Here is a 20,287-nt window from a genome sequence, read left to right on the forward strand (position 1 = left end):
ATGCCATTTAAGTGCTCTATTAATATAACATTTTTTTTGTCACAATATAATGAGTTAGTGTTGAGCTGCTACATGGGACATCTGAGCTATATCAAGTCCACACAGGAGTTACAGGAAAGTAACAGATCTGCTCTGAGAGAATTTAGGATCACATTATATAAAGGGTAAAGACTATGATTTCACAACTATTTGCCATTTATCATGTTTTACATCAGCAAGTTAACAAATAACAAAAAAGCTTGATGATCTCCGACAATAACACAGTTAATCTTAAATGGCAAAATAGAGACAAATAAGAAATCTCCCATGTGTAAATTCTACAAACAGGCTCCTAGGAGAGGGAAACAGATAAAGAAGGGGATTTTACTCACCATTCCATTCAATGAACTTACAAAAGCTCAGAGAAGAGCAGAATGGGGGAAGGGATTGGCTCAGTTTTATGTTCCTCTCCTGGCATGCCTGTTTTCTTACAGTCAGTGGCAGCCTAGTGTTTACGGAAACCTTATTTCTGCAGCACTAAATAACACAAAGCCAACATTTCACCCAGTGCTTCACTGAACACACAGCGATGGGTTCCAGCACCGTAGAGTTAAGGGATTTTCAAAGGTAACAAGGATGCATGGTTTTGGGGGGCTCACTTTGTCTTCTGACTCCACATTGCAGTTTTCTGAGTCTCAAAACATAAAGGTCCAGGTGGAAAGAAAAGGTCAGGCAGAGAAGTTGGACAGACCAAAATCTACTTGCTATTTGGGAAAGTTAACTGATAGCAGCCTCTTTACTTCAGGAAAAAGTCAATGGATGTTCACTTGGAATTCATCCTGAATCATTTACTTAAATAAAAGTATTCTAATGAGGAAACTATACATTTCTATTTTTTGATCCTTCTTTCCTTTTAAAGATTTATTGCTTTATTCTGAATGCCAGCTCCTCCATTTCTACTTTTGAAAGCTTCAGTTTCTAGGTTGTTCTTATCTAATGGCCACAACTCAGAAAGGAATGCTACAAGGGACCAAAGAAGCTACACCTTGCCCACACAGAAGGTACAGGAAAATAACAGATCTACTTTGACAGAGATTTTAGGACCATGTTATATAAAAGACCACCACAATTTTAGGATTATTTTCCATCATTTTATGTTAATAAGTTAATACAATATTACAACAAATTATGCATAAATTAATATGGAATTGTGGCTAATTTGAGCAGAAAAGGGTTACACAGTTTTATATTACCTGCATTGTTGTCACTGCCTTTGACATAGTAGCCTTTTAATCCCAAGTTGCACAATTTTCGATCCCTGGGAAGCAAATTAAGCAATTCATATTAAAATAAACTATAAACTTAGAAAGAAAATGTTCAAGGTAGCATAGATGAAGTAGTGAAGAAGTTAAGCAACAATAAAGCAATTTGCTAATACATTTTCATGGAGTTGCTCTAAGGATTAACATTACATGTAGCATATTTAACATAGTTCCTAATGCACGGTAGCATTTGTAAGTACTAACTACTAAAACTAAATGATATTTCTCCTGAATATTGGAGGAAGAACCTTAAAGCAACAGTGGGAAGACTCAGTTTACATACATATAAATCCAGAAGCAGACCCTAGTTCATCTACAAAGAGACCAAACTATCCACTGTCCAGAAGATGGAGTATTCATGGCCTGAGCAAGTAACTGTTTTGGGGACTAACAATGAAGTTATTAAATTTAAGTAGTTTATCAACCCGAAAAATCAATCAACACACAGCAATTCTGTCTCACTAAATCTTTTTTTTTTTATTTTTTTTTTTATTTTTGACAGGCAGAGTGGACAGTGAGAGAGAGACAGAGAGAAAGGTCTTCCTTTTGCCGTTGGTTCACCCTCCAATGGCCGCCGCGGTAGCGCGCTGCGGCCGGCGCACCGCGCTGTTCCGATGGCAGGAGCCAGGTGTTTATCCTGGTCTCCCATGGGGTGCAGAGCCCAAACACTTGGGCTATCCTCCACTGCAGTCCCTGGCCACAGCAGAGAGCTGGCCTGGAAGAGAGGCAACCGGGACAGGATCGGTGCCCCGACCGGGACTAGAACCCGGTGTGCCGGCGCCGCAAGGCGGAGGATTAGCCTGTTGAGCCACGGCGCCGGCTTCACTAAATCTTAAAAACAGAGATTAAGCTTTTCTTTACACGCTTACTTCTAATTTTTTTCTTAATCTACTATGATTTGAAATTACATTATCATAGTAAAGTTAACAGAAGACTTAAAATCCTATCTGTAAACAGAACTGCACTAACGTAATAAACTCCAGTGTAAGTACCATAATAACACCAACTACAAGTTACTGCAAACACTACTTTTCTGATTGGGCTAGAACCCATTTAATAACAGATGATTCACGTGTGCTTGATCTATTTCACATCCTCCTGTTGCCTTTTTAGGGATACTTCATATAACATAAGCAAGCAGGGACTCACAGCAGGACAGTGAACAGGGAAGAGGGTGTGACACAAACATGCTTTGGTACCAAGCATCATTCTTTGGCATCCTTCACAGAGGTTCCTGATGCCAGTGGAAACTATGTGTTTGCTGAGGGACAGGGTATTCATATAACACTGGAACATGCCCTGAAAACTGCTGATACAAAGGGCACTATTGTTACGGTACCTATATAAAGTGGCTCCTGAAGAGCTCAACATAGCATCTTCTGTAGCATTCCTGCTAAAGGATGACCAGACTCTTCCTGATAAAATGTCAGATGGACCCAGGTTAGCTGAGGTCATCCTACAAATTCATTTTCTAAGGTCACCACTTTTCATATAACTGTTGAGGACATGAAGCTCAGAATATAGTTTCTAGAAGAGTGAGGCATTTTTTTTGTGATTGTAGGAGACTGCCAAGACATAAATAAGTAAACAGAAAGACATACTGTGGGAAAGTTGGGGAAACTTGAATTTGAATTTGAATCCTACAGTGGCTATGGAGAAAAAGCAACCTTGTTTAGAAGAAATACACCGTGTTCAGATTTCTTTTTTGTTATCATTCTGGAAACAATACAGTGTAAAAACTATTTGAATAGTATTTATATTGTATAAATTATTTTAAGTAATATTAGATATAAGAAATACAGAGATGATTTACAGTACACAGGAGCAAGTATGTAGCTTATATGCAAGTATTGCACCATTTTACATAGAGAACTTGACATCCTTCAATTTTGGTGTCTGTGGGGAGATCTTGGAAACAACCGCCAGTGAACAGACACCTGTCTATCTGGAGAAAGGGATGAAGCAAATGCAGCTAATTGCTCACAGCTGGTCATAGTGAGGAGGCTACAGGAGTTCTCTGAAGTATCCTTGTTAAGTCTGAAATTATTTCAAGATGAAATATCTAAGAAACAATTGAAGCACGCTTTTTCCTAGCACAAGTGACTTTATAACAAAAACCAATACCCTCCTCATTTTAGTATTTTCCTATGTTCTAGTCTAGGCTTTATATATATATATATATATGCATAAAACTTTTAGAACACTATATCTGAAATGTGAATATAACACAAAGTATTTTTTCATGTCACCACCAGCCAGTCTAATGATTTTAAAGAGCTCCCTAATATTCCAATTGTACCTTCTTTGTACAAATACATAAAAAGTTGAATATGTAGATGAAATAGAATATTACTGTAATTATAATGTTCATAAGGCAGCATGTAAATGTACTAACTTTAGAAAATAAAAATTAATTATGACATTACGTCTTATTTCCTGCCTTTGAGGCAAGGTGCTGCAATAATCCTAATTCTATTTAGTAAGACAATCAACTCTTATGACTAGGAAGACATTTGGCACCTATGTTAATGCTCAGTTTTTGTTTTCTGCTCCATGGCACTGATTTGAAAAATCTCTTCTAGAATCAGTCAACACTAATATCTGTTGTTTTTATTTTTGAAACATTTTTTTCCTATCTTAAAAGTCTGAACTTCTAGCATGTTCCTTATTTTCACAGACCTCTCAATGAACAACTCTTGGCAACAATTCCAAGATTCTGCCTCCAAGTTCTGTGGTTCTAAACAGTTATTATATGTCTGAGAACTAACTAACTAACTAAAAGAAAAAGCCATTCTTTTCGCTTATTTCAATTTTAATGCAGCTTCTAAAAGCAAAGAACAGGTTCTAATCTCCAAATTTTAAGAATATGTATGAGATTATCTGTAATGAAAATGTTTCAGTTCAAAAGACAAATTCACTATAACTGGTGGTTAGATGGTCATTAAATTGTGTTTTATGGTCACCTTAATGAAAATGCAGTTATATATCATTTTTTGGTGGTATGCTGCAAGAAATTTCCTCAGCGTTTTTATTACTTACACTCCCTCTTTTTTCTTTCTTGGAAAGCTGGCTTCCCATAAACAGCCCCAGGACCCAACCAGGCCGCAGGCTGAGAATGAAGCCTACAGTTTGGGCCGCCACTACCGCAAGCTGGGTCTTCAGAAGAAGATGCCCTGGATTTCTAACACATAGCAGGTACTCTTCAGGGGAGGCTCCTTGGTCCCACCCACAGTTCTTCCATGTAAGCCCCATGGGAAAAGGGTCCAGCTTAATATGCCTTTGTCAAGTTTGGAGGACGCAGCAGAATTATACTTCTGGGGTCAGAGATGAAACAGGTTTTCAAGATTACTACTAATATGTTCCAAGTTTGCAGATAATCTAAGGCAGCAACCATAGAGAATGCTATCTCCTAAATTTGTATGGAAACAATGTTTCCTACTTATGACAATATTCAAGTATCTGCAAGAGCTTTTGTTACTGGGAATTACTTATTTTTGATGGCTTGTATTCAAAGAATTTCCCATCATACTTGCCAAATATTTTCTATAAAGCCATCTTTGAGTTTGGTTAGCATAATTCAACACACAGAGCATAATGACTCTGGAAAAACTAATCTGTGAACCTGGCGAAGGACTAAATAAATCAACTTTAAGTGCTGACTTGAATTGCAAAGTTGAAGACCTGACCAGGACTGCAGTAACCTCACTAACACATTGCTTTCCTTAGAGTTCTGATTAAGCAGTCATCTCAATTTGCATCATCATGTCACCCACCCAAGTTGTGGGTCCATTTCTTGGCGAATAGAAATCAGAACTTGCACTAGAAGGAGTTGACACACAAAGTAATTTATCTGCAGCAAATAAGGTGACCGCAGGAATCATTTCCAAAGCAGTGACTACTAGTCAAGGTGTTAGTAAAATGGCGCAGTCTTATCTATGGTGTGATCTACAACCCTCACACCATCCTAGGCTTTGGCCCCCTCCGCCATTGCTGGAAGCCAGGTGGCCACATGGCCCACCCACTGGTGTCAGCTCCACCCCCATCCTAATGGCATTTGCTGCTCCTACTTCCCTGCCCGTCCCCCCGCAAAGTTTTAAAAGGACCTATTCTTCAACACATGACTCTCTTTCTCTCCGTCTCCTGATCTCTCTCCCTCTGTCTCTGTCTCTCTCTTATGCTCTCCTTCTCCCTCTTTTCCTTCTTCGCCCCTTCCCTCCAGTCTGTCAGGTTTCCAATAAACCCTTTCCCTTACTCCAGTGTTTGGTGTGTTTTGTGGCAGCATTACCCAAGGGAAGTAAAGTTTTTTTTGTCTTAGGGGAAATGAATGTGCATGAGGGGAAGTACTTGAACATGCAGGAGTGGGCACAAGCTTACGCATGTATAGTTTAGAAAGAAGCTCACACATACATCTCATTTCATGGCAATAAAGCTCAAGCTCCTCTTGGAGCAAAGATCTTAGCATTAAAGTTAGTGAAAGGTTCATTCTTGATTAATTATTGTACCTTTGCATATGCTCAACTGTCCCAGCCATAGTTACCATGGATGGTTCAGGCTAGATTCTTGAGCGTCAAAGCCACCTACTTCCTTGGTTGAAGTCACCTGTTTTCCTTTGAGACAAATTTTGATGTTACTCTTCTGCCTGATTACCCAGGAAACATGGTTCCCCTCAAACTCATACCTTTGAATATGGCAGTCATCATCATCAGGCCTAAGTCATCTTTTTTTATCTCACAGACAACTTGGTGGCCAAAAATACATGCTGAATACATTACTTGGGAATCTGTCAAGTATGAGGAACAATTCCTCTATGGCAAAGGAACTGAGGATCAGTTTCAGTAGAAAAAGAGAAAGCCAATCGGACTTGCCCCAAATGGTGGAGTTAGAAACATGCCAGGGGATTCCAATACAATCCCATCAAGGTGGCATGTAACCAATGCCATCTCACTAGTCCAAGTGATCAGTTTCAGTTCACAATCGATCACACTGATAGGTCTAAGAGTCAAAGGGATCACACAAACAAGACTAGTGTCTGCTAATACTAACTGATAGAATCAAAAACGGGGAGAAAGATCCAACATGGGAAGTGGGATACACAGCAGACTCATAGAATGGCAGATGTCCTAAATAGCACTCTGGCCTCAGAATCAGCCGTTAAGGCATTCAGATATGGCTTAAGAGCCCATGAGAGTATTTTAGGCATGGAAAGCCAAGACACTCTGGCAAAACAAACGAACGAACAAACAAAAAAACACCTAAATGAAAGATCTCTGTGAGTGAGATCCCAGTGGAAAGAACGGGGCCATCAAAGAAGGAGGTACCTTTCTCTGAAGGGAGAACTTCCACTTTGACTATGACCCTGTCGGAATAAGATCAAAGTCGGCGAACCCTAAAGGCTTCCATAGCCGTGGCAACTCATGACAAGAGCCTAGGGTGATTACTGACACCATAAACAAGAGTGTCAAATTGTTAAGTCAACAACAGGAGTCACTGTGTACTTACATCTCATGTGGGATCTGTCCTTAATGTGTTGTCCAATGTGAAGTGATGCTATAATAGTACTGAAACAGTATTTTTTTTGGGGGGGGTTTATTAAACTTTTATTTAATGAATATAAATTTCCAAAGTACAGCTTATGGGTTACAATGGCTTCCCCCCCCCCCCCATAACTTCCCTCCCACCCGCAACCCTCCCCTTTCCCGCTCCCTCTCCCCTTCCAATCACATCATGATTCATTTTCAATTCTCTTTATATACAGAAGATCAGTTTAGTATATATTAAGTAACGATTTCAACAGTTTGCCCCCATATAGCAACACAAAGTGAAAAAAAATACTGTTGGAGTACTAGTTATAGCATTAAATAACAGTGTACAGCACATTAAAGACAGAGATCCTACATAATATTTTTTTAAAAAAATTAATTTTCTATGCCATTTCCAATTTAACACCAGGTTTTTTTTTTTTTTCATTTCCAATTATCTTTATATACAGAAGATCGATTCAGTATATAATTAGTAAAGATCTCATCAGTTTGTACCCACGCAGAAACACAAAGTGTAAAAATACTGTTTCAGTACTAGTTATAGCATCACTTCACATTAGACAACACATTAAGGACAGATCCCACATGGGATGTAAGCACACAGTGACTCCTGTTGCTGACTTAACAATTTGACACTCCTGTTCATGGCGTCAGTAATCTCCCTAGGCTCTAGTCATGAGTTGCCAGGGCTATGGAAGCCTTTAGAGTTCACCGACTTTGATCTTATTCCGATAGGGTCATAGTCAAAGTGGAAGTTCTCTCCTCCCTTCAGAGAAAGGTACCTCCTTCTTTGATGGCCCCGTTCTTTCCACTGGGATCTCACTCACAGAGATCTTTCATTTAGGTCTTCTTCTTCTTTTTTTTTTCTTTTCCATGGTATCTTGGCTTTCCATGCCTACAATACTCTCATGGGCTCTTCAGCCAGATCCAAATGCCTTAAGGGCTGATTCTGAGGCCAGAGTGTTGTTTAGGACATCTGCCATTCTATGAGTCTGCTGTGTATCCCACTTCCCATGTTGGATCTTTCTCCCCGTTTTTGATTCTATCAGTTAGTATTAGCAGACACTTGTCTTGTTTGTGTGATCCCTTTGATTCTTAGACCTATCAGAGCCATCGGTTGTGAACTGAAATTGATCACTTGGACTAGTGAGATGGCATTGGTACATGCCACCTTGATGGGATTGTATTGGAATCCCCTGGTACATTTCTAACTCCATCATTTGGGGCAAGTCTGATTGTGCATGTCCCAAATTGTACATCTCCTCCCTCTCTTTTTCCACTCTTAAATTTAACAGGGATCACTCTGAAACAGTATTTTTACACTTTGTGTTTCTGTGTGGGTGCAAACTGATGAAATCTTTACTTAGTATATACAGAATCGATCTTCTGTATATAAAGATAGTTGGAAATGAAAAAAAAAAAAAGCCCTGGGTTAAATTGGAAATTGCATAGAAAATTAATCAATTTTTAAAAAATATCATGTAGGATCTCTGTCTTTAATGTGCTGTACACTGTTATTTAATGCTATAACTAGTACTCCAACAGTATTTTTTCACTTTGCGTTGCTATGTGGGGGCAAACTGTTGAAATCTTTATTTAATATATACTAAACTGATCTTCTGTATATAAAGAGAATTGAAAATGAATCTTGATGTGAATGGAAGGGGAGAGGGAGTGGGAAAGGGGAGGGTTGCGGGTGGGAGGGAAGTTATGGGGGGGGGGAGCCATTGTAACCCATAAGCTGTACTTTGGAAATTTTTATTTATTTATTTATTTTTTTGACAGGCAGAGTGGATAGTGAGAGAGAGAGAGAGAAAGGTCTTCCTTTTGCCGTTGGTTCACCCTCCAATGGCCGCTGCGGCCGGCACATTGCGCTGATCCGAAGCCAGGAGCCAGGTGCTTTTCCTGGTCTCCCATGCGGGTGCAGGGCCCAAACACTTGGGTCATCCTCCACTGCCTTCCCGGGCCATAGCAGAGAGCTGGCCTAGAAGAGGGGCAACCGGGATAGAATCCGGTGCCCCAACTGGGACTAGAACCCGGTGTGCCGGCACCGCAAGGCGGAGGATTGGCCTGTTAAGCCACGGCGCTGGCCTGAAATTTATATTCATTAAATAAAAGTTAAAAAAAAAAAAAAGAAAAGAAAAAGAGAAAGCAAGTTCCTTTCAGAAGAGCTGAAACTTTATGTGGTTTGCCCAAGGCCACCCAGCTGATTTTTTGTGTAGAATATGAAATCAAATAGTTATTCTAGCTTGGGAACTTGTCGGGAGAGGGAAACACATTAAATATTTTTGCTGTACTGTATCAGCATACGCAGTATTAGAGATACTGTCACCTGAGAACAATCCGCAGTAAATATAGGCTCTTTAGTCTCCCAAAAAAATCTTCTATTACAACTAATCTATATATACATACGAGGGTATTTTAAAAAGTTCGCAGGAAAGTGAAATTAAAAGGTTAAGCTCATTTTGGTGGAAGAACTTTAAAATTCACACGTAATTTCTTCATAATATACACTATCCAAGAACTTCTTGAAGACCTATTTATGCATTAATTTCATTTTTTGTTATCAAAATCAATTTATCTTTTAATACAATTTCTATAACCATCTTGAAGTACTATTGTATTAATGTTAAAGTGTCTTGAGGACACTAATTGTCCCAGTAACTGTAGACTCCTTAAATGCCTTAATTGGCAGGAATTGATGAAATCCTATGTTCTACACTATCTGGTGGGATAAGTGAAAGGTTCTGCAGTCACTATTGACATGGGGCAGAATTTCAGGGCTGACACTTGCTAGCCATGTGATTTTTTAGGTAGCTACTGAGATACAATTTCTCCTTGAGTAAGTAAAGACAAGACACACCTAGGAGAGCTACTGGAAGGCTTAAATGAAACAAAATTAAAAAAAAAAATTTCTGATGTGCTAAAAAAGCAAGGGGAACTTTAATCAGGACCCTCATGATAGGCAACAAGCCTACAGCCTTAGAGCAGGGATCTAGCCCCACTCCTAACACAGAAAAGCCAGCTGGGGAGTTACAGCCCATGAGCTGAGGAGGAGGTGTCTGTGGATGAACACTAAGAGGAGACATCGTGGGTAGCGTCATGGCTAGAGGGATTCTTGCTAAAGGGAGAATGATGTAGGATTCTTGCTGAAGGGAGGCCAGAGCGATCAGATACCAAGGGTGGGGAAAGTTACACTAAACTGACATAGCAGAATTCTTGGTAAAACTGGGCTGGAAGGCTGAAGACAAGCCCTAAAGGACGAGGCTTGATCAAAAAGAGTGTTCAAAAGAGCTGTATGAAGTTTAGTCAATGAGTCTCTTTCAGTAGTAAAGGTAGAACAACTGGTGGTGGCATTTAATAAAGCATCAATCAGTCCAGTGGATCCTGCCAATTCTGGTGGATCTCTTTTAGGCCCCATTTTGCTTGATATTTTAGTTGCTTTCCAATGTTGACTACTCCAATGAAACAACTGTGACAGTATTCTTGGGTTTGCCTGCTACCTGTTTCCCAGTCACTTCAGCTCTGCTCTTTTCATCTTGAGAAAGTGTTGGGGGGACCAGTGCTGTAGCACAGAGGGTTAAAGCCCTGGCCTGCTGTGTTGGCATCCTGTATGGGTGCCAGTTTGAATCCCAGCTGCTCCATTTCCAATCCAGCTCCCTGCTGACGCACCTGGAAAAGCAGTGAAAGATGGCCCAAGTCCTTGGGTCCCTTCACAACGTGGGAGACTCAGAAGAGGCTCCTGCCTCCTAGCTTCAGATCAGCTCAGCTCTGGCCGTTGCGGCCACCTGCGGAGTGAACCAGTGGATGGAAGACTTCTCTCTGTCTCTCTCTCTCTCTGTACCTCTTTCAAATAAATAAAATAAATCCTTAAAAAAAAGAAAAAGAAAAGAAAAAGTGTTGGAATTCCACAAGGATGGATCCCACTTTGCTCCCTCCCCATTAATGCTTTAATCACTATATAAAGGTGAATGGTTCAGATTTTTAAGACTAGCCCAGACTTCTCTAGGGCTTCAAACCAATAACCCATAAGCTGCCTCAAAACCAAAATATAACTCATGACCTTCTCAGTGCTGCCCCCTGAAAAAGCCATTATTCTTCAGCGATTGCTATCTCAGTGAAAGGCAGGAACACAAGCCAGATACTAGGAAGTTAGCCTGACCTGGTCTTCTTCCCATTCCTTATCACCTTCACCTCTCCACATCCAATCCAATCCAATCCCCAACCCCCCAGGTTCTCCCCTACCTTTTCCCCTTTCTATTGGCACTGATCTTTTGCCTGGATGATGACCTTAAGTGGCTCTCCTCCCTCAAACCATCCTCCACACTGTTTCCAGAGTAATCTTTTCACAATGCAAATCTGATCATGTCATTCCTAGGCTTCAGATTTTCCCATACAGATGCTCCTACACTATGGAGGGGGAGACACAAGCACTGACGGGGTCAGGTCTTGTCAGCATTGTGAGAGTGTCATACAGCATATCAGCAGCTAGGAAAGGATCACAATACTAAATTCAATGTACAGTCTCTACTGAACGAGTATAGCTTTTGCATCATCATAAAGTGGGAAAATTACATTGAACCATGGGAACTTGAGGGCCATCTGTAGTTTTCCAAAGTCTGGCATTTTTTTTCTATTTGACAGGCACAGTTAGTGAGAAAGAGAGACAGAGAGAAAGGTCTTCCTTCCGTTGGTTCACCCCCCAAATGGACACCATGGCTGGCCCGTGGCATCAATCTGAAGCCAGGAGCCAGGTGCCGCCTCCTCCTGGTGTCTGATGCGGGTGCAGGGGCCCAAGCACTTGGGCCATCCTCCACTGCGCTCCCGGGCCACAGCAGAGAGCTGGACTGGAAGAGGAGCACTGGGACTAGAACCCGGCGCCCATATGGGATGCCAGCGCCGTAGGCAGAGGACTAACCCTAAGTGAGCCACGGTGCCGGCCCTGGCATGTTTTGACTGACTACCTCATCAATCCTTTCTTTCCTAGTCATTTTGCTCAGTTTCACAGACTTTGTCTTGCTGGTTGCACAGAGTTCAGTTCCAGTCAGATGCACCTCAGTTTATTTCTTTTAGATCTCTTTCCAAATGCTACCTACTCAAGGTAACTAGATTACTTGTTATCACAACATTTTGCACTTCTCTTTTACACTACCTGAAACTCTAATTAACCAAGTAATTACATAATGAGCCGTCTTAATTTAACCCTGATCTTCCTTTTGCTAGAAACCAAACTCAGTGCGTGTAGAGAAAGGTTCCATGTGGTCTGCCAGTGCCCACCAGCGTACTCTATACACAGAGGCACTAAAAGCATTGGCTGAATGTACAATTCTATGCATATCTGACAATACTTGCACATGAAATTAAACATGGTGCTTAATTTCTTTTACGGTTCATTTCCAGATTACTCTGCGAAAACACAGGATGAAAAAGAAGTCCTTCCAGCTTACATTCTGACACATTAGGTTATTTTAAGTCACATAAAATTCATTTCTACAAAGATTTTAACAAGCAGCGCGTGAGATCAAAGTATACCTGTTTTAGACACGAAAAGAAAATTCAAGTGGTTTAACTCACACACTGACTATAAAGAAAACAGCAATCTAGTTTTCTAGTTGGCTGTATTCCCTACCTGAAACAAACATTTCCCCAAAATAAAGATGCGTCAAAACGGATACAAACATAGGAAAGTCTTTTAGCCAAAATGTTGGAAATTCTAATTACGTGCGTTAGTGCGCGAACGCAGGTTCAGGTTTTGAGATGCGAATCCAAACCAGCTCACGACAGCATTGCCAGGAGACCTTTCACTTTACACCTCGCTTTCCCCCGAGTCTTGCACGCTCCTCAGTAAACACGAACTGACACACACGGCCTGCCCCAGTATACTTCTCTAAGAACCTACAATGCACATTTGATTTCCCACTGGACACGAATGGCAGCACGGGCTTCTGTTTTCCTTAAGCATCACTTGGCCCAAGGATCCGGCCGCCCGGCAGGCTTCCGGATCAGCCGCACCGGGGTTCGGGAACTCGCGGCTTAGGAAGAAAACACGCGCGCTTCCACTTACTCCACAAACGCCCTGGAGCAGACGCAAAGGATCTTAAACTCCTCCTCCCGGTCTTCAAGGAACAGAAACATTTCGGCCACGCGGCTCCACTTCTCGCAGCACATCTTGCAACCTCACAGGCGGCCCGAGCGAGGCTCGGCTCCTTGCTCACTGGAGACCGAAAGGAGACCCCGCCGGCGTTCTGGAGGCTGCGAGGTTACGAACGGGCCCGGAGCCGCTCGCGCCGGGCACAGTTAAGGCTCCGCTACCGGAAGTGGCTCCGAGCGGCTGCAGGAAGGGGCGGGACGGCGGGCGGTGTCACATCCAAACCGGTCCGGACTGCAGCCGCCGCTTGGTTGCTTCCCCCGCAGGTTACCCTTGCGAAACCTGCCGCGCAGATCTGTCCGCCTCCTTGGGCAGCTGACCTGGTGAAGAGCTCCTGCTGCCGCTGGAGGGGGAAGGCGAGCTGCCCTTACGGACTCCCATCCGAGGTGCGTCGGTCCCCGTCGTGGCTTCCCCGCGCTCCTGCCGCCCGCGGCACGTCGGTCTCATGAGGCTGGGAGCCGCGAGGGCCGCGCGTGCGGCCTGCCGCGGGCGTCCCCCGGCCCGCGGACCAGCAGGCTGGGCTTCCGGCTGTGAGGGGAGGTCCTGCCCGGGTGCGAACGAGCCAGTTCTCTCCGCCCGGCATGTCCCTGGGCACTCTGAAACTTTGCGTTCCGCGGGTTTCTTCTGAGCTTAGCTGACGGGCAAGGTGTGTCCATCCTCACTGGAGGCCTCTGTGTTTAAAAGAGAAAGGGAAGCTTGTGGTGATCCGAGGGTACGGTGAGAAGGTCGTGTGGGTAGTGGGCGAGAGGCTCCGCGTCCGGACAGCTCAGGCTTGCAGTCGTGGTCTCTACTGAACCCTTGACTCCGTGTGTGACCTGGCAGGCACCTTCCTGAGCCTCGCCTTGGTCATCTGTGAAATGGGGATGGTTGATAGTAACTTCATGGGGATGCGGGCAGCACTCAATGAAACAATGTATGTCAAGCACTTCCGTTGTGCTATTAATAGTTGGAGTCGTTACAGACCTGCCAGGCGTCTGGCGCTGCGTGGTGCCTGGGGTGTGCAGTCTGTAAAACAGGTCTCTGCCTTCAAGCTGCTAATTGTCTAATAAGAAGAGTATCTGTGCACATAAATAGGGTGGGGGAAACTGGAGCATCACTGCAGAATTGGGAAAATCAGCACTTGGCGTGTGATATTCCGTGGGGCTACCTAGGCAGTGTCCTCAAAGAAGCAAGATAGGATATAGTTGGTGCTAGTTATGCCCGAAATGGTATTGGTCCTTCTGGAGAACTATGTGTAAACTGAGGTAAAATCCAGACATTTAGAGTGGTCACTAGTGTTTGGGTGGCGTTTACGAGTCAGTGGGAACAAATTGATTTTTCAAATGAAATGCTTATTCCTTAGTGCCGCCCTACTTTGAGGTCTGAAACCTGCTGATGTTGGTTATTTGAGAAGATAAACGTACTACAGAGTTCACACATGTGTTGTCTAGAGATGGGCACCATTGCGGGGCTGAGTGGCTAGGATAAGAAATTGAGGGTAGAACAGCGGAGATCAAATAGAGTGGAAGAATTTAGCTGGAGGTTGAAGGGCATTTGGGAACTTAAAAAGGAAAATCTTGAAAGGTAATTGTTAGTATCTTAAGTTTGAAGCTTGAAATAAAAAAGGTTTATTTTAAAGATTAGAAAGATTGGGTTTGCCAGCTATCTAGACCGAAATATTAGATAAACTGCAGCTTTATTGATGATGTGAAGTAAGACTGTTTATTTGCTAAAACTGAATGCCAGGCTCTGATTAAATTTTAAATATGAAAAAAGAAAAAAAATTAATTTGTCTGTGGCATTTCTTTAAATAGCGTTTTCAGAATATTCTCAGTGCAGCTCACATACTAAAAGTAAAGAATGAGAAAATATCCTATGGTAAATTGAGAGGGGGGGAGTGGGCACTGAACAGCCAGGTAGAAGTAGACAGAAGACAGAAATTGCAATCCTAACACTTTAGCCTTTCTGTCCACAGAGAGGGACAAAGATGGACACACACACACATGTATATTCATTAAAATAGAGTAAAAGCCAGGCTAGGATGTGGGAAAACAGGAGTTTAATTGTGACTCTTGGTTTTTCATTGAATTAATTTAGTAATTTGGGGTAAGTACTCTTGGCATTCTATGTTTAACTTTTGTTTTCTGCAGATTAACAGGTTGCACTCATTGAGTTTTTTTTAAAAATACTTATTTATTTGAAAGAGCAATAGAGAGAAAAATGTTTCATCTGCTGGTCATTCCCCAAATGCCTACAACAGCCATGGCTGGGTCAGGCTAAAAGGAGCCAGGACTTACATGGCAAGGACTCAAGTCCATGATCCATTATTTGCTGCCTACTGGTCACATTCCATGATCCATCATTTGCTGCCTACTGGTCACATTAGCGGGAAGTTAGGTCAGAAGTAGAGGCAAGACTCCATCCCAGGAACTCCATTATGGGGGTAATGGGCTTCCCAAGCGGAGGCTTAATTTACTGTCCGCACAAGGATTGACCCTTTACCTTCTGTTTTAGAGTTTATTTATTTTTATTGATTTCAAATGTAGAGCAACAGAGAGATAGAGATCTTATACCCTCTGGTTCACTCCTGAAATGTCTGTAACAGCCAGTGCTGAGCCTGATCAAATCAGGAGCCTGGAACTCAGTCTTGGTCCCCCATATCGGGGGCCAGGGACCCAAGTACTTGAGCATCATCTGCACCCTCACAGGGTATGCATTAGCAGGAGGCTGGGTCAGAAGCAGGGGTGGGGCTGATGCTGCGGCGTAGCAGGTAAAACTGTCGCCTTCAGTGCCAGCATCCAATTTGGGTGCTGGTTCAAGTCCCAGCTCCTCCGCTTCCAATCCAACTATCTGCTATGGCCTGGGAAAGCAGTAGAAGATGGCTCAGGTCCTTGGGACCCTGTACCTATGTGAGAGATCTGCAAGAAGCTCCTGGCTCCTGGCTTTGGATTGGTGCAGCTCCAGCTGTTGCGGCCATCTGGGGAGTGAACCAAGAGATGGAAGACCTCTGTCTCTCTCTGCCTCTCTGTAACTGTGCCTTTCAAATAAATAAATCTTAAAAAAAAAAAAAAAAGGCAGGGGTGGAATTTAATCCCAGGCACTGCACTCATTTTTAAAGACCTATTTTTCATATTATCAAAAATAAATATTTTAGTGGGAGGAGTTGTGGTGCAGTAGGTTGAGCTATCACCACTTGGGATGCCTGTGTCCCATAACGGAGAGCTGGTTCAAGTCCTAGCTCCTCCACTTCCCATCCAGCTTCCTGCTAATAGTTCCTGGGATGCAGCAGGGGATGGCCCAAGTACTTGGTACCCTGCCACCCATGTGGGAAACCCCCTTGGAGTTCTTGAATCCTAATTTTTGACCTGGCACAGCCACAACTTGTAGGCACTTGAAGAGTAAATCAGAGGCTGGAAGATCTGTCTCCCTCACTCTCACTGTTGCTCTGCCTTTCAAGTAGATCAAAATAAACAAACATTAAAAGAATTAAAGTGCCAGTTTAAAAAAATAAATATCAACTCCAGAGCACCTCTTTCAAACCCCTGTGATAGTACAGCAGTGGCAGCTTTTAGGACATCATCTTGGACCACATTTTTGTCAGAGATTTGAGTGAAGCAGTTGAGGTCTATTTTTAGCCAAGGTTTGTTCTGTGCCTCCTATGTAGCAGGGATTATGTAAGTGCTTTACGGATGTTTTGTCAGATTACTGTCTTTTGTTTTCTGTCTGGTCAAGTCTCCTTACTCAGAAAATACCTGTGGAATATGTAAATGAGTAACACAATGTAGTAGTTCTCAGGGCTGTTCACTTTCTTGTACACTGTGTCCTGTGCCCTATGTCCTAGTGAAGGACATGCCCTCTAACAATGATCTTTTCTATATTGCACATTTCTCACTCTCCCATTGGTGCAGCATCATTGCCATTAAAAATTCCTATATTTTCTTTCATCTGAAAGCAACAGCAGTAATGAACTACTGACCTATGTCCCTTTCTGGATACCCACATCCTTCTTTGCTCCTTTATGCAGTAGGGCACCTCTGAAAGATTTGCTGTAATTGTTGTTTCTAATTCATTCTCTTCCATTCTTTCCTAAACTTTACTTTGATCTCATTATATCAAAATAGCTCTTGTCAGGGTTTGCCAGCATCCTCTGTGTTATGAAATCCAGTGACCAGTTATTCCTTATCTTACTTGACTTCTCAGGAGTATTTATTTATTTATTTTTAAAGAGATTTATTTATTTATTTGAAAGAATTAGAGAGAGATATTGATTGATTGATTGATTGATACATCGATCTATCTGCTGGTTCACTCCTCAAATGGCCACAGTGGCCGGGCTGGGTCAGGCCAAAGCCAGGAGCCAGGAGCTTATTCCAGATTTCCCACATGGGTATAGGGGCCCAAGGACCTGAGCCATCCTGCACTGCTCTCCTAGACGCATTAGCAGGGAACTGGATCAGATGTGGAGCAGCTGGTACACGTACTGGTGTCCATTTGGGATGATGGCACTGCAGATGGCGCCAGCCCCTCTCAGTAGTATTTAAAACATAGTGACCACTCCTTCTTGAAGCACTTGTTACTTTGACTTTCAGGATGCCCCTGTAGAAGGAAGATGCTAGCTATTTGTTGTTATTTCAACTCTAAAGCTTATAGATTCACTCTCTAGAGGGACCTTCTTTAGTTTACTGTCTTTGTGCTGCCAGTTCCCAGATTTGTATCTCTACCCCGACCTTCCTGCTAATCTTGGGTGTGTCCAGCTGCATATTTAACATCTTTACTTGGACATCTTAGACTTAATGTTTTCAAAATTGAATTCTTGATACTCATCCAACCCCCAAATCTGTTCTTCCTATAATTCCAATAACTAGCTATAATAATACTGATAATGATAGTAGTACTTGGTTAGTGCTTATACAGAAGGATCTACTAAAAGCTAGCTAAGCTTTGTAAACATGCAATCTTTACAGTAGTCTTATCAGGCAGGTGTTGATATTCTGTTCATTTACAGGTGATGAAACTGAAGCAGAAATAACTTGTCTATGTCACACAGTGAGTGGCAGAGCCTTCCAGAACACAAACAAGATTGCCAAAACAACAAAAACAAAAACAAGTGGATTCTCAGACTTCTTTCTGACTCACATCCTGTATCCATTCTTCAGCAAATCCTGTTGGCTTTATCTTCAAAATGTATCCTTGATATGGACCGTCTCTTATTGCCTTCACTCTATCACGTGTGTACATGCTGCTTTCATTCCTCGTGTCAGTCACTTCAGTAATTTCCACTTTTCTCCCTCTACAGTGTTTATTTGTTTAAGTTTGTTTTATTGATTTGAAAGGCAGAGTGACAGAGAGACAGTGGGGAGAGAGAAATAGTTTCCATCCACTGGATCCATTTCCCAAATGTTTGCTACACCAGGACTGAACCAGGCCGAAGCCAGCAGCCAGGAAATCAGTCTGTGTCTCCCATGTGGGTGTGAGGGACCCAAGTACTTGGGCCATTATCTCCTGGTTTGTTGTTACATTCACAGGAAGCTGGATTGAAAGCCAAGGCTTGATCCCAGGTACTGCATCATGTGATGGAGCTGTCAGAAGTGTTGAACTGAGCCACGTGCCTGGTATTTGATCAACATAGCAGTCACTTAAAATTCAGATCAGACAATCTTGCCCATCTGGTCAAAGCACTCACTTAGATCAAAGCTGACACACAAGGCTCCATTATGCTATCTTTTAAAAATTTTTAAATTTGTTTTAAAAGATATATTTATTTATTTGAAAGGCAGAGTTATACAGAGAGAGAAGAGATGTAGAGAGAGAGAGAGATCCTACATTAGCAGGGAGCTAGATCAGAAGCAGAGCAGCTGGGACTCGAACTGGTGCCCATGTGAGATGCCAGTGCCACAATGCCAACCCCTCTATGCCCATTTCTGACTGCTCTCCTTATTGCTTGCTGTTCCACTTGGCTTCCTTGTTGTTCCTTATACCAAACAAGTACACCTTTTTTGTACTTGCTATTCATTTAGTCAGGAATTCTCTTCCACCAGCTATCCACATGATTCTCTGACTTCTTTCTCAGAGATCTGCTCAGATACCCCTTCTAGAGGGGCCTTTCCAGACCACCCTACATAACAGCACTGCCTCCCCACACCTCCTCCTCTGCTTCGGTACAACTTCATGTTCTCTTATGCTGCTGTTTTTCTCCACAGCACCTGTCGTCATCTGGCCTAGTATATATTTACTAATTCTTTGTTATATATCTTTCTCTAGATTGTAAGCTGCTTGAAACTATAGAATTTGCTTTATTTTTTGCTGTGAAAGTACTTGGTACATAGTAGGGTACCTGGGGTGAAATTGGTCTTTATCAAATGAATTATTATCTCTATTTTCTGAAGACAAAATTGAGACACAAAGAGGTATAATTTGCTTGAACTCTCTACATAGTGTAGGGTTAATTAACTGAAAATTGATATCTGTAAAAAATAAGACTGGGAAGGGAAGAGGGAAGAAGAAAAAAGTGGGAATATGGGTGGAGGCAGGGAAAGAATTACCATGTTCCCAAATTTGTATATATTAAATGCATGAAATTGTATTAAACAAAACAAAACAAAAGACTGTAAAACCAGTATTCTGGTACTTGCAGCTTGGCTCTTAAGCCATTCTTGAAACAGGCTGAATCTTTGCTGGGTTCAAAAAACCTTTGTTGAAGTAGAGATTATGGAGATGTAGTAAATAAATAGTCCTATGTTTTTAACAGAACATGAAATAGAGCTACGTTAAAAGCCACAGAGATCTTTGATTCTTTTAAGAGTAGCGACAGCAAACATGTAGCACCTATTACATGTCATTTTTCTAAGTTCCTTGCACCGATTAGTCATTTTAATTAGAGTAACCCTTGGAGTAGAAATTTTCATTATTCCAATTTTATAGATCTTAGCAAAGTGAGGCACAGGGGGTTCCTGACATGGTCCTCTCAATAGCAGTTAGCTGGAGTCTGGTACAGAGAATGACCTGAGTGGTGAAAGTCTAAGGAGAGGTTGAAATAATTAAAGGATCTGATTAGGGGATGTCGTGGCTCCTGTTAGCTGTTCTGAAGCTTTCAGAGGTTGGCTAATGGAAGAGAGTCTGCAGCACAGAGTTAGGGTGAGGTAAATATAAGGAAGACCTTTTTAGTGCTTCACTGATTGGTTTTGGAGATATGCTAGAAACCTTTTTGAGTTTTCTGTTCTAGAAAAGTTTAAATCCAAACCAAGGTGGAATGACCATTTATGAAGAGGTTCTTGCCTGTTGCTTTGTTAGAGGACTACTAGATCTTGTGAGGGAAGGTT

General features: G+C 42.2%; 2 protein-coding genes across 8 annotated transcripts in view; one reads left to right on the forward strand and one right to left on the reverse strand.

The window, feature by feature from the left end:
• TGS1 (trimethylguanosine synthase 1) overlaps positions 1-13,143 on the reverse strand; it is a 47,843-nt gene extending 34,700 nt beyond the window's left edge. For both annotated transcript variants that reach the window (XM_062188486.1, XM_062188485.1), the window contains exons 1-2: positions 12,906-13,143; positions 1,233-1,297 (exon numbers count right to left, since the gene is read on the reverse strand). In XM_062188486.1, coding sequence (XP_062044470.1) covers positions 1,233-1,297; positions 12,906-13,009 — 169 coding nt within the window. In that variant the 5' untranslated portion in view covers positions 13,010-13,143. The remainder of the gene's footprint in view (positions 1-1,232; positions 1,298-12,905) is intronic.
• An 83-nt stretch (positions 13,144-13,226) lies between these two features.
• Positions 13,227-20,287, forward strand: part of TMEM68 (transmembrane protein 68) — a 40,848-nt gene continuing 33,787 nt past the window's right edge. For 2 of the 6 annotated variants that reach the window (XM_062188487.1, XM_062188492.1), the window contains exon 1: positions 13,227-13,375. The gene's annotated coding sequence lies outside the window, so the exon portion shown is untranslated. Of the gene's footprint in view, positions 13,376-13,528; positions 13,702-17,973; positions 18,197-20,287 lie in introns of those variants that run through there. The other 4 variants (XM_062188489.1, XM_062188491.1, XM_062188488.1 and 1 more) reach the window with 4 other exon arrangements.

The sequence above is a fragment of the Lepus europaeus genome, chromosome 4, assembly GCF_033115175.1.
Source record: "Lepus europaeus isolate LE1 chromosome 4, mLepTim1.pri, whole genome shotgun sequence".
Lineage (NCBI taxonomy): Eukaryota > Metazoa > Chordata > Mammalia > Lagomorpha > Leporidae > Lepus > Lepus europaeus.